The 14,844-nt window shown below is 43.5% G+C and overlaps 1 protein-coding gene across 3 annotated transcripts in view; it reads left to right on the plus strand.

The window, feature by feature from the left end:
• plxna4 (plexin A4) overlaps positions 1-8,379 on the plus strand; it is a 301,066-nt gene extending 292,687 nt beyond the window's left edge. For all 3 annotated transcript variants that reach the window (XM_056301621.1, XM_056301622.1, XM_056301623.1), the window contains 2 exons: positions 2,455-2,605; positions 7,846-8,379. In XM_056301621.1, the coding sequence (XP_056157596.1) occupies positions 2,455-2,605; positions 7,846-7,941 (247 nt within the window). In that variant the 3' untranslated portion in view covers positions 7,942-8,379. The remainder of the gene's footprint in view (positions 1-2,454; positions 2,606-7,845) is intronic.
• The last annotated feature ends 6,465 nt before the right edge of the window (positions 8,380-14,844 follow it).

Below are 14,844 nucleotides of genomic sequence, written 5' to 3' on the forward strand. Positions count from 1 at the left end.
TGGTTTTGGATGAAGCAGCAATTGAAAAACAACTTAATTGGGCTCATTTCCTGGGAACCTGAGCGCACACGCAGATCTGCTGGCACCTAAAATACATCTATCTGTGTGTAAGAAGAAAAATAATTATTTTCCTTCAGGATTTCTCAGACGACCAGAGCAAAGCCAGACATGTTCTGAAGGTGTTTATTATCAGTAATGTGCATATTCTTGGGTTCTAAGAAGCCCAAAATGCAGTATCTCCTAGCGTATGATGTCATCCATTAGTCCTTAGTTTGAAGTGATACTTTCATGGTAAAATACTGATGGTGGGGTGGCGTGGCAGTCTATTCTGTTGCCTACCAACATAGGGATCGGCGGTTTGAATCCCCGTGATCCTCCTATGCCCTACTCTTCACTGTATCAGTGGAGGCATGTGGCAGTCTGCAGCCCTCCCCGAATCAGCGGAGGAGTTGGGTAATTGGCCAAGTACAATTGGGGAGAAACCCCCCCCCCAAAAAAAAGATGGTGGAGCTGAATTATACAGTTAGATAAGCCTGGGTAACATTATAGTGGCTGAATGGGGATCAGTCACTCTCTTCCCCCCAACCATGCTGACATAAGTCATACCAGGCAGAGGGTTTAACAGTCAGACTGCAGCATCTGTGAGTGAAGACAGAAGATGTGTGGCCCTTTGAGCTCCCGTCTTCATATGCACGCTAGCATATGGAAACATAGGTTTAGTGAACAGAAAGTCATCAGCTAGCCAACTCATCTGGGACATAAAGTACACCTAGTAATACTTTTACATATTGAGATGTGAGAAGGCGCCACAAATGCTGAAAAATGGGAAAAGTAGAAGATATGTACTTCACATTGTCAGCAGTTTTACTCTAACATAGAATGTCTTTTTGATGAGTGGGAAATGGCAGTTGATACCCCAACGAGTTTTCTGGCTTACAACAACATGTACACATTAATTTGAAATTGAAGTGAAGCCGGAGAGGAAAGAATTGACAGTTTCCTTGTATCTGCTGTGGGAGTTGATAGTCCCCATACAATGACAGTTTCATTGGCTGACATGTTATTTTGTTGCATATGGATCAACACGATGGCAAATCAGCTTTACAAAGTTAGATATCCTTTCTCAAAATAAAAATACAGTATTATGGTGAAATGGGGTTTCTGTTTACGAGCAAACTCTAGGGGCGGACTAGGCTCCATGGCTTCATCTAAGTAGCTGGGATATTGTGTCTCCAGATAAGCAAAAACCAACCATGGCTTATCGCTAAAACATTGTGTTGCTGTCTCCTAACAATTGAAAGGCCGGTGTGACAGCTGAGTGGATGGGGCTTTTACCAATTACATGTTGTTTATTGGAATTTCATACCTGAATTTCTACTGCATCTTAAATGAGGAACACTTTGTGGCATATTTATGATCAAATATGAAATTGTTTTGTAGAACTAGAAAATGTACAATAACTCAAGGGGGTAAATAGTTGCGCTAGTTTTCTAGGCTGAGAATTGTACACACATTGCATTATTCTCCCCTCACCAAAGCATATTTTCTCTACCAGCGAGAAACTCCCTATCGCCACTCTCAAGTACTGAACAGGTGTTGGAGTGTGTGAGTGTAGGTATGACCTCTCTGTGCAGAAGCTAGAACAACACCAACCTGTCTTTTCTTAGCTTCACCATTCGCACACAAGGAAAAATCCTTCTGGATATCAGCCGTGTACTTGAATGGTTGGTTGAATTTCATATGTAAATATCAATCTTTAATTGGGGCAGCTGCTGACAATTGATGTGCCTTTACCCTGATGAAACCAAGATGTAGTGAGGCGTCCGGGTAGCATAGCAGTCTATTCCGTTGCCTATCAATATGGGGATCGCCGGTTTGAATCCCCGTGTTACCTCTGGCTAGGAAGCTGGATGTGGGTATGTGTCCTGGTCGCTGCACTAGCGCCTCCTGTGGTCAGTCGGGTCACGGGGGAATCCTCCCACACATTGTGTTCCCCTGGTGAAAAGAAGCAGCTGGAGACTCCACATGTATCGGAGGAGGCATGTAGTAGTCTGCAGCCCTCCCTGGATCAGTGACCGGGACAGCTTGGAAAAAGGGTGGGGGGGGGGGGGTCCCAAAGAAAAAAGAGTGAAGCCTCGAACCTGCCTGTCCACAAAGGTTTCAGTTCATCCATACTCACTATGCAGGACAATCAGAAACCTGGTAAATGTCTATGAAGGACTGTAGCATTGAGAGTAAAAGACGGGGACTAAATGAGATTTCAAGACCACCGCAACCACTGGTTGTAATCCACTGTTTGCGTCATTGAATATTCCTTAACTGTTGTCTACAAATGGATAGACAAGCTTCGATTGAAAACAGGTTTTTTGTTTGTTTGAGGGTTTTTACATTCTATAATAATCACAATGATTAGCATTACTAACCCCCCCATGGTCTCTCTCTCTCTTTTCACAGGTACTACTCAGACATCAGTAAAATGCCGGCAATCAGTGACCAGGACATGAATGCATATCTGGCAGAACAGTCACGGATGCACATGAACGAGTTCAACACCATGAGCTCCCTCAGTGAGATCTACTCTTACGTGGGCAAATATACTGAGGAGGTAAATATACTGAGGAGGTACATTCCTAGATAATTAAGAAACATCACGGTCAGTGTTTCCCTTACTAATAGCCATTAGTGCATGGACCACCCATCTGATGTGAATAGATGCCCCCTGTGAAGCAACTGCACCTCTATCCCCTGAATAGTTTTACTAAATATACACGATGTGATTTACTTTACAGAAAGTTTTTAACACAATTTTTTTGAGTAATTTTGACTTGGCGTAACTCAAAGGGGAGCAAGTATATTTGACTTCATTTCATGTATAAATGTTTTGGTTACAGCACAAGACTCTAGCAGGACTTGAACTTATAACCATATAATTTTCAAAGCAAATGGTGTCAGATGCAGTAACTGAGCTACAGGGATGAGGTACACATTAGACTTGATGTAGACAGATGGTCCAAACTTCAACACTACCTAAGCTAATGGACACTAAGGAAGGAGAAAAGGACTTGTACTGATGGTTAGATAGAAGGATAGAGATGGAAATGTGCTGACAAGCAAGGGTAATGTTAAAGGAATACTTTGAGGGACTGATGAATGAAGAAAATGAGAGAGAAGGTTGGATGATGTGGGGATAGTGAATCAGGAAGTGGACGGCTGGTTGGTCCAGATGACATACCTATGGAGGTGTTTAGGAGAGATGGCAGTGGAATTTTCAACTAGATTGTTTAACACAATCTTGGAAAGTGAGAGGATGCCCGAGAAGAGGAGAAGAAGCATACTGGTATCGATTTTCAAGAACAAGGGCGATGTGCAGAACTGTAGCAACTACAGAGTTATAAAGTTGATCAGCCACAGCATGAAGATAATAGAAGCTAGGTTAAGAGGAGAGGTAACGATTAGCAAGCAGCAGTATGGTTTCATGCCACGAAAGAGCACTACAAATGTGATGTTTGCTTTGAGAATGTTGATGGAGAAGTATAGAGAGGGTCAGAGGGAGTTACGTTGTGGATTTAGGTCAGTGGATGATGCATATGACAGGGTGCCGAGAGAGGAGGTGTGGTAGGAATGACGGATGAGCTCAAGGACCGGTTTTGAGCCCTTTCTTGTTTGCAATGGTGATGGACGGGTTGACAGATGAGATCAGGCAGGGGTCTCCATGGACTATGATGCTCGCGGATGATATTGTGATCTGTAGCAAGAGTAGAGTGGAGGTATGCACTGGAGAGAAGAGGAATGAAAGTCAATAAGAGCAAGACGAAATACCTTTGCGTGAATGAGAGGGAGGACAGTGGAATGGTGAGGATGCAAGGAGTAGAGATGACGAAGGTGGATGAGTTTAAATACTTGAGGTCAACTGTTCAAAGTAACGGGGTGTGACGAAGGACAGGATTAGGAATGAGAAAATTAAGAGGGACAGCTCAGGTTGTACGTTTTGGAGACAAAGCAAGAGAGGCAAGATTGAGATGGTTTGGACATTTGTGGAGGAGAGATATTGGGAGGACAACGCTGAATATGGAGCTGCCAGGCAAGAGGAGGTTTATGGATGTGGTGAAGGAAGACATGCAGGTGGCTGGCATGGCAGAGCAAGATGCACAGGCACTACTTTTACAAGCCGCTGTGCTGCGATCTTTATGTAAACTTTGGAGCCTTGTAACGTAAACAATTAAGGTCATCAAGATGGCACCGTGGAAGGTTGCCTTGGTTCTGTGGTCTTTAAACTCTATAAATACCCAGTTGAGATATTAATGCATTGCATATGTTAGTATGTCTGTCAGGAAATGACTGATACCAAAATTAATATTTTAAAAACTATAATAGTATTTTTAAACTTCAGAGACACATGTTCGAACTTGAAAATATTAACAGAAACACATATTGCTAATCTAACACACGTAACAGGCCTATAAAACATGAAATGTAAAAAAGAACTGAAAATAACCATTGAAACAGTCCCAAACAACGACCCGAAACTTAAGAACGCCCACGGTTTTTAAACTCTATATTCTGTCAAAATAAATATGCAACTGAGATATTGTTAATAACTGTAATACTATTTTCCAAACAATTTCAAATCGCCGCTGTACCCAGACATGTTGGAAATAATACCTGAAAAACACATTGCTAATCTAATAAACCTAACAAGGCCTGTGAAATGTAAAAAAAAAAAAGAACTGAACATTGCGAAGGAAATGACGCAACACGCAAATTATGCACGGTCGTTTTAGTGTTAATTGAACATTTTAACGAAAGTCTTGATTGGTACAGCCCTGTGCGGACTACGACAAAGCGGCAAGCAAGCCAGTGCGGATTTAGAACCGTGCTCCCGGCGAATGTCCGCTCTCTGGCCAACAAGATTGACAAACGGCTACTCCTAAACGAAAAAAGTCGGACGTTACCAGATCTGCTGCCCTGTGTCTCACTGAAACCTGGCTTAGTGAGCATATACTGGACAGTACACTTCATCTGCCACAGTTCCGACTCCTCCAGGCGGACTGCGATACACAGCTATTGGGGGGAGAAGAAGAGGGTGGCAGCATATACCTCTACATAAACAGAGGCCACAGTGGTGAAGAAATCATGCAGCCCTCACTTAGAGACCTTTCTCATCATATATTATGGTCGGCATCTCAACACCTGGCTGATCAAATTACAAACATGGAGCGCAAATATCCAGAGTCCCTACTCATTATCCTTGCGAATTTTAACAGAGCAAACCTCAGCCATGACATGCCCAAATACAGACATGTTAAATGTCCCACCAGAAACAAAAAAACTCTGGATCATTGCTACACAATATTAAAGGACACCTATCACTCTGTTCCCCATGCAGCCCTGGGCATCTCTGATCACCTTACCACAACCTGCAAAGCCTGTGGTTAAAACTGTGAGGAAATGGACCAATGAGTCAAAACTGGAGTTTTGCATCTACTGACACTGACATCTTACATCAGCTTTTGTGAGAACATGCATGTGCCCACCAAAACCTTCTGTACCTTTAACAACAATAAGCCTTGGTTCTCAGCTAAACTCGGGCAGCTTCGTCAGGCCAGAGGAAGCCTACAGGAGTGGCGATAGGATCCCGCATAACAAACTCAGAAATAAACTCACAAAGGAGATTATAGTGGCGAAAAGTTTTCTGCCAATGACCCATCATCAGTCTGGAGTGGTTTGAAAGACATTACCAACTACAGGAGACCACTCCTAAACATTGCAGGCTTGAAAAGCACATGTCAGCCTCCTGTCTTAAAGTCTGTGCTGACCAGCTGGCCCCCATTTTCACACTGATGTTCAACAGATCACTGGAGCTGTGTGAAGTCCCCAAGAAAGCTCATATTAAATGACTATAGGCCCATTGCCCTATCAGGGGTCGCCACAGCGGATCATCCGTTTCCATATCTTCCTCTGTCACACCACCTGCATGCCCTATCCTCTGTGGTCATGAAATCCTTCGAGAAACTGGTGATGGCCCATCTGAAGGAAATCGCAGTTTGCCTACTGAGAAAAAAGGTCAGTTGATGATGTAGTCAACATGGGATTGCACTACATCTTCCAACACCTAGACTCCCCAGAGACATACGCAAGGGTCTGTTTGTGGACTTTAGCTCAGCGTTCCAGATATCCTCCACTCCAAACTCACCCGGCTCACTGTACCAGCTCCCATCTGCCAGTGGATTAAAAACTTCCTGACAGACAGGAGGCAGCTGGTAAGGCTGGGGGGGGGGGGAGAAAAAAAAATCACATCTAGCACCCCCCAGGGATGTGTGCTCTCCTCTCTACACAAATTACTACATCTCAGGTAACCCGTCTGTTAAACTCCTGAAGTTTGCGGGCAACACAACCATCATTGGCCTCATCACGGATGGTGACAAGTCTGCATATACTAGACAGGAGGTTGATCAGCTGGCCCTCTGGTGCGGCCACAACAACCTTGAGCTGAACATGCTCAAAACAGTAGACTTTAGGAGGAGTCCCCCCCTCACCATGCTCAACAGCATGGTGTCTACAGTGAAAACATACAGATTTCTGGGTTCCACAATCATCAAAAAGGCCCAGCAGAGGATGTACTTTCTCCGCCAGCTCAAGAAATTCAACCTGCCTCAGGAACTGTTGATTCAGTTCTACACTGCAATAATCCATCACTGTCTGGTTTGGTTTGGCCACCAGATAGGACAGGGACGGACAGTTAGGTCTGCAGAGAAAATCATTGGCGCCAACCTGCCCTCCATTCAGGACTTACCCATCACAGCCTGTTCCAACTCCTTCCCCCTGGCAAGCGCTACAGAACACTGTACCCCAAAACAACCAGATATAAAAGCAGTTTCTTTCCGTGGGCTGTCATTCAAATGAACACTTAACACTGTCAAATAAATCCAACCATTCTGTATATACTGGTAGGCTCTGTCATGTCCATAAGTAACCTGCTAACATCTATTTCAACAACTCTGCACTTCATCAACTCTTATTTCGCCTGTATATATCTGAAGATTGTTGTGTCGTAGTGTTGTTGTTCTATGTTAAGTACACAGAGAGCCACAAAACCGGAGTCAAATTCCATGTATGTGCAAACCTACATGGCCAATAAACATGATTCTGATTAAGATTAAAGACTCGGTGTTATGCCATCAGGTGCACAGACAAGCCATTTTTCAAAATCTAGCTGGTTGTGACACCACATTGGGAGATAAGTGATCAAATCCAGCCAATTATTTCACACAGTTGCTGCCTTCAAAGTCTGTGTGAGCTGATTGGCTGGATTTGATCAGTCACCTCCCACACCTCAGTGTCACAACTGGCAAGATTTTGAAAAAATGGCTTGTACTTGCTGATTGCCTGTGCACCTGGTGGCATAATACCAGTTCTTAAAGGTAATATCTTTTGTCAGTGGGGCCTGACAACAAATTTTCTTTACATGGAAAACTCCACAGTTCAGCAGACCTTCACTAGGCTAACTAGAAATACATTTGCAGATTAACATTTCTTCCAGAAGTCAGTGGTGCCTCCCACCGTCGCCCAATACTAGAACATATCTAGGTGAAACATAAACAAGAGCAAACTGTTTCTAGTGCTTAGTGAAATAGATAGCATTTTGGTATTGCACAGAACACTGTCATGAAAATGCAATTACTATTAGCAAACTATTAAAAGTCATAGCTATGACCTTATTCATAATCATGTGAAAATATGTACAGAGATGCACCTAAAATATCCCTAATGTTATTTTAGTAGTTGTTATCCTGTGAGGACTTCATGTAATGTGTGTTTGTTTTTACTTTGCTGTCTTGCTGGCAGATTGTGTGTGCACTGGAGCAAGATGATGCAGCCAGGAAACAGAGGCTGGCCTTCAAGCTGGAGCAGGTGGTGGCCTTCATGAGCCTGGAGAGCTGAGGACCGCACTTCCCAGGGCGCACTGGGAAGAGACCCCGTCAGAAACCGAGCCGTGCCTGAGCGAAGACCTGTCCTCATCTCATGTGTGACCCCCCCAACCCCCATCCTTCTTCCTCCTTTCAAAGATGATGACTTCCTCCTTGACCTTATTTTCTGCTTCCTCTTCCCAATGAGCGTTTTGGTTTCCTCATCCGCTCTGCTGCATAGACTAGTTGACCCGAGGGGTGGTCGGAGCTGAGTTTCACTTCTGCCACCATGCAAAGCAGGTGAAGCCTCAGCTTCACCACACAGGAGAGCTCCAAGGGGTGGTTGCTTGAAAGCTGGCCATATTGGCATACTTTAACTCCCCCCCGCCCCCGCCAGTTTGGGGGGGAGAGAGAAGAAAAACATTTTTATGTTGCCTTCAAGAATTTACACTGATAGATAAAGTCTTTGAAAACCACAGTGTTGGGTGTTCATTTTGTTGAGAACTTTTTTTGAAATAGGATAGTTAAAACCATCTTCAGTCCAGTTTATTGTAGTGCTATATTCAATATACGGAATCAAAAAGAAATGTTATAAACGAGGACTGCAAGCCAAATGAACACCTCTGAAGAAAACGAACGCAAGGATGGTTTGTCAAGTTTACACTGTACCTTTTGAGTAAAGTATACATATCTACAAAATCTGGGTTAAGTACAGGCAAACCTAGAATGTTCCTGTGTTCTTTTAATGTAGCTGAAGTTGTATTTAAGAAACAGACTGATGGGGTTTTAGGGAAGGATCAGAGCTTCTTGGAAACTTTCCTCAACTGAAACGTGACAATTCAACTTTATAAACCAGAGCCTCCCGAACCTTATACCCCTTTGCAACATTCGCACATTTTCCCCTGCATTTAACTCAACAAAGAAAATGCTCATGATCTCTGCTTCCATCTGGCTTACGTGGCGACTGCAAAAATTAACCTTCGCAGGTGAATAAAACTGGAGGCCCTGACCCAAGTTGGAACCTCTGTGAGAAGCACACAACCGACTCTGAAAGGCAGCGACCTGACTGCTAATCCAAACACACCTGAAGCAGTCACCTTCTGGCTGTAGCCTCTTCCAATCTATTAAAGCACACATACACACACATATAGACACACATACGCACAGATATAAACCCTCAGCTGCTGGTCAAGATTTGTCCCAACTTAACAGGTAAGGTGAAAGTGGGAGAACTGACTGATGCACTGGTGGTGGTGGGGGGGCAGCTTGTTGAGATGAAATTGATTTTAAAAGAAATTGTAGCCAGAGATGTCCAAATGCTACCTGAGGGGGTTCTGTGGTGAGAGCGGAAAATGTCTTTCACGGGACGTTCTTGTTTTAAGAGTTTGGCAAGGAGAAGTCCAAATCAGATGGAGTTGAAGCTGGGTCAGCCGAAAAAAAACCAAAGGATCTCAAAATTCTCAAAACGATTGAAAAGTGCTACTAAGGAGCTGACAAAAACTAAAAGGGACTTTGTGAAAGAAAACACCCCCCCATGACAAGAAGAAAATAGATAAAAATTAAACTAAATCCTGACTGGAACTTTAACGGAAAAAAAGATCTTGTGTGATTTTACTGACCTCAGTGTGTCGAGGCGAGAGGGTCTGTGGGCAACTTGATCTGGTCCTCCTTTCTCTTTCTCCATCGTCCCAGTTCTCTACAGCTCTCGGCACACCGTTCACCGGCTCCCAATTTGTTTTTGTTTTTTTTTGGGGGGGGGGGTTGTTTTTTGTTTTGCACAAGTAGGTGGCTAGTTGTGTACGACAAAACCACAACTCTGAGTGTGTAACTGTTGAGGCGCTCTTGTCTGTATTAGTGTAGTTGTCCTCAGTGGCGGCGGGGGCGGCCTTCTCCAAGCCTCAAACAGGAAGAGAATGATCTGAAAAAGAGCAGGCAGAGACCGAGCATAGAGCGTCAAAGGCAGTATAAACCAGAAACGACACGGACACTTAAAAGTAGACAAGACCTGTTGGATGTGAACCCCCTCGTCAACACAAGGGAGCGATAGAGAGAGTGAGACGAGGGAGCCGCCCTCCTTTCCTTTTGACCTCTGACCTTTCATTTGCCTTGACAACGTGCCCCATGTGGTGATGTGAATGTGTGAAGACCGCCCTAGGTCCACCTTGGGTCCTTTATTGGCTTTTTAAGCGCATGTAAAACGTAAACAATTTAAGATACTTTAAAAAAAAAGGATAAATAAGAGAAAATTAAGCCTTGCAATGATGATGTGGATGTGTTCTTTTCTCTTTCTTTTGCTTGGAAAAACCGAGATGGAACAAGTGGACTGTTTATGTTATACAAACTATAACTTCCGTTTAAGGTGGAACCTTTATCCAGTTCATCCCCCCCTTAAAGAGCCTCACGCCCATGTTTTCTGTGACGTGTTAGATGCTAAATAACGAAGTGATACCTTTTAAAAACAGATATTATATACCCTTGCATGTCGATCTATTTGGATGTTATGAAATGGAACTGCCTTGCAATCAAAGATATTTATCTACTACTACTGCGGACTTTGGAGTGACTCGAGAAAACGGCTTATTTTGAGGATTTCGTGGTTTAATCGTGCATAAAAACCACACGACCCGTGTTTTTCCATTCGTGCAGTATGCCCGTCTTTACCGCCCCTCATCCATACTGTGTGTCCTGCATCACAAGGAATATATCAGTGCTCACAGCTGTTTATCTGTCTGTCTATTTATCGGTTTGACCTCGTCATAGACACAATCTGTAGTTAGCTTTGAGCGCTGTCTCTGCTGCTATTTCATCCCGTCTTTTCTGTTTTACTATTGTTACCTTCTTTGTTTTTAGATTTTCCTCTGCTGACTGCAGCTCCTGAAATCTCAACGGTGCTGCCTTTTGATGGTCCTTTCATTTTCTCCTTGTGAAATGAGCCCCATATATAGAAGAAACTGTAGCAATGACATAATCTCCCAAAAATGGAGAAACTGATGACTTGATTCATCAAATCTTCAATTAAAAAAAGAAAGCCACGGTGGATTTGATATGGTATTGAGGCGGCAAGGTGGTTAACACGGTCGCCTCACAGCAAGAAGGTCCCGGGTTCGAGCCCCGGGGTAGTCCAACCTTGGGGGTCGTCCCGGGTCATCCTCTGTGTGGAGTTTGCATGTTCTCCCCATGTCTGCGTGGGTTTCCTCCCACAGTCCAAAGACATGTAGGTCAGGTGAATCAGCCATACTAAATTGTCCCTAGGTGTTAATGTGCCGGCCCTGTGACGGACTAGCAGGGTGTCTCCCCGCCTGCCGCCCAAGGACTGCTGGGATAGGCTCCAGCATCCCGCGACCTGAATTCGGATAAGCGGCTTGGATAATGGAATGATATGGTATTAAAGGCATCAGTTTGCCAAAATCCAGCCACGGTAATCCCCTTTAGCGTTTTAATGAATGAAAAGGCAAATTTTCTGAAACAAATTCCTAACAACAAATTCAGAAATGTATTTTGTTAAAGTTACACATGACTTTCATGAATTAACAGACATTGCTTTTACGGTATTGTTATTTTCTATTTTCTACATTGAGTTGTAGGAATGACTGTCTTCTAAAATGCTGTGTCAAATGTGTACAAGAGTCCCACGTCATCTGTCCACGGTGTTTTCTCATATGGGCTGTACAGTATGCTGAATGTCTGTTGTTTAAACAGAGGGGGGTAAATTCGCAGGGTGTTTTCCGGACGTCTCGTGTAGGAAAAACTCTCAAGGGGAAACTTCAACACAGAAAAGTGCGTTGTTTGTTTTAAGCACCTGATTAGATTATCCGTGTCAAAGGTCAGTTGCAAAAACTGTATCGCTGATACCCGCCAGAGATTTTAGAGGAGACACACACTGTGTCTGCATTACCTTAAGTGTTCCTTTGTTGCCCCGTGTTAACTAGCTAGGTAGGGAGAACATCCTGGATGGGTCCTGCAAATCTGCCCCCCCCCCCGTTAACACATTGTGTTTCATTTCTCCATGCCCCCGTCCCGTCCTGTGCAACCGAGCGCAGATAAAGTTTCCACCTTCAAACGTTTTGTAGGAACTTAAGACGTCCTCCTAGCTCAGTGTTATAGCAGGTGTTACAGAAACATGCTAGAAAAGACTTTTACTAGACCATATTTGAGAGATAAAGAGTATCTTATGGAGAGATAAAAACGAAAACTGGGGGATATAAGGCGAGCTTCTCTAACTTTGTTATAATTAATTGTATACCTGTGTATGTAAATATAATGCATTCCTATTTTGCAGTCAAGAACAAAATACTATTTGTAATATAGAATAAACTTTATTATGAAACCAAGCAGTTAATGGTTGTTTTGACTTGGGGTGTCGGTATGCACGGTGCGGTGGTGAGGGCATTGCTTTACTGCAAGCTGAATGATTAACGACCACAGTCACTATTAAATTATATTGAATTATACTGCTGCACAGCTGTAAAACTGGGAACATTATTGGCAATCAGAGGGTGAAATAAGAAAAAATATTCTTTGTAATACTATTACAGGGAGAAATTACAATGGAAGTACTTGTATGAACTAATATGAAAGAATCATCATCACTCACTGAGCAAGGACATTATACAAGCCAAGTAAGTTAAAAGCTCTGCTTTTAAAACTAAATTGTAAAAAATATTTCTCAACTATGTCAGCAGTCGAAGCTTATCGATAAAGACCTTATGCAATACCTCTCAAACAACGTCCTTGAAGTCAACAAGTGACCCCAGAAGGTTGTTTTTCCATTTCCTTTTTTGTTCAAACATTCTGTATCTTTTTACTTTTATAATCATGAAGGGAGGCCATGTAACTTGTGTAACCCGATACAACATTAATTAACCAAATGTCATCCTAATGCAAATACCATTGAAAGACGACAAACAATAGTACTGAATTACTGCCCCGCATGTCATGATAGTAATTCAGCGTACTACTAAAATGCTGGGTTCATATCAAAGGGTGCCATGTTGAGAACACACATCCCAACATCCAAAACCCGTTGTTTGTTAAATAACCTGTCATCACTATGGGGGCGTGTCTACGGGCGGCTGCCCACCCAGAGATAAGCCTTGCCTACCAAGAGGAACCCATCTGCCCATCCAATGAAAATCACCATTTTAGCTATTTATTTATTTGTTACAGTGCTCATAGTTTTAGGTAATTTTGTCACTGGTCATCCAAAAACGCACTGCTTTCCTAGTGATCATTCTGAAAGTGTGGGAGTGCCTAGCGTCGCCAAACCACAACACTTCTTCACACATGTGGTACGGACATGGTTAAGGGAACAGCAAAACCTGTTTGTAGCTAGCTGCTCTCGGCAGTCCAGTTAAAACTGGTAATACCTTGTTCATTCTTTCCTCTGGTTCTTACACGTTATATTGGTAGTCTTTTATAGTTTCACAGTTGAGTTTGCACCTTTTGCAAGCTGTGTGTTTCTTTTAAGATACCAGCTCACTTGGTGGCCATTGGTTAAGTGATTAGCCAGCTAGCTAGCCAGCTCCAGATTAGCTATAGCTGATTTGTTGCTAGTCACTGGAGTTGGCTTGTTGGATATAAATTAATGTTACAGAAGGCTAACACGATTAGTTTAACTAAGATGGATAAGTGGCTCATTAAAAAACAGGTTCGCTGCTCCGATGGCCAAGCAGAATAAACCGCCGTTCCTGCAGTCCGCTCGTCATGTGGCGGGGAGGTTCGTATCCCAGACTTGCCGTAACCAGTCACGACCAGAGCATCCACGGTGTAAGGCCTTCATTAGGCCACCCTTACCCGAGGGATAGTGGGCGTAGATCTGTGCAGTGTTCAGGGACTCGTCGTTCTCCAGCGACCCCTCTGGCCCATCCGGGCACCTGCAGCCAAGCAACCGAAAGCATTCTCCCTACGCCTCCTTTGCGGCCTGGTAAGGTAATGCAATCCATGCGAGGAGGCTTCAGCGTGTAAAATAGCGAGAGCAGCCGACACGAGTTGGAAGGAAGCTGGTGTTACGACTATCTCCTTCCTGTGGAAACGTGAGCCAGGGGAGTTATTCGACAAGACTTCCGGCCATATGCCATTGGGTTAATCGGGTGGGATAAGGGGAAAAACTAGAAATTTAAAAAAACAAAACAGGTTCCCTCAACCCCAATGCATGCTGCCTCCACTGTTGAGCCCAGCACATCTACCAACACTGAGCAAAGAATTACTGCCTGCCAATCTTAAGTAGTTATCCCAAGCACCCTTTTGGACAAACTGTGAAAAGCTTTAATGCAGGCTGGTACCAGCCTCGATCATGGCTATAATATTCTGTCTCAAGTGATGCCTGCTTTTCCTTTGCTTGTAGCAAATCTGGGGTTTCCAATTCCGAACGAGAGGACGTATTCAAGGAACATGTATACACTAAGAAGAAGTCCAAAAGAATTGAATCAAGTGCAACCCAGTTGCACTTGATTCAATTCTTTTGGATAACTATGACCTGGATGAATGAGAACATTCACAGACACTAAGAAGAAGCGTATCCAGGAAGAGAGCACTTGAACGAGACGTTGGTTTCCTTAAACATGCCTCTAGTATTCCTCACGTTAGAGCAATGTCTGCATGCCAGGAATACCAGCATCGTGCAGAGACCGGTGAAATTATCATGCAGCTACTGGGTCAAACCCAGATAGAAATGAACAGGTACCATGTTAAAAGCATAGGTGAAGTCGCTCATGGGCACCATCAGGGAGATGGGGATGAGGCAGGCCTTTTAATTAGGCTGTTTGATTACACCATTCAAAAAGAACCCAAACTCGCAAAAATTGCAAAATGCATTCCTGAAAACACTAAATACACATCAAATATCATTCAAAACAAAATATTTGAAACCCTTGCAAAAATAGTTTTAAAGGATATCAGGGCCAAATATGAGGAAGCCGACTCTCCTGGACTTTTGATG

Source organism: Lampris incognitus (assembly GCF_029633865.1).
Source record: "Lampris incognitus isolate fLamInc1 chromosome 3 unlocalized genomic scaffold, fLamInc1.hap2 SUPER_3_unloc_1, whole genome shotgun sequence".
Classification (NCBI taxonomy): Eukaryota; Metazoa; Chordata; class Actinopteri; order Lampriformes; family Lampridae; genus Lampris; species Lampris incognitus.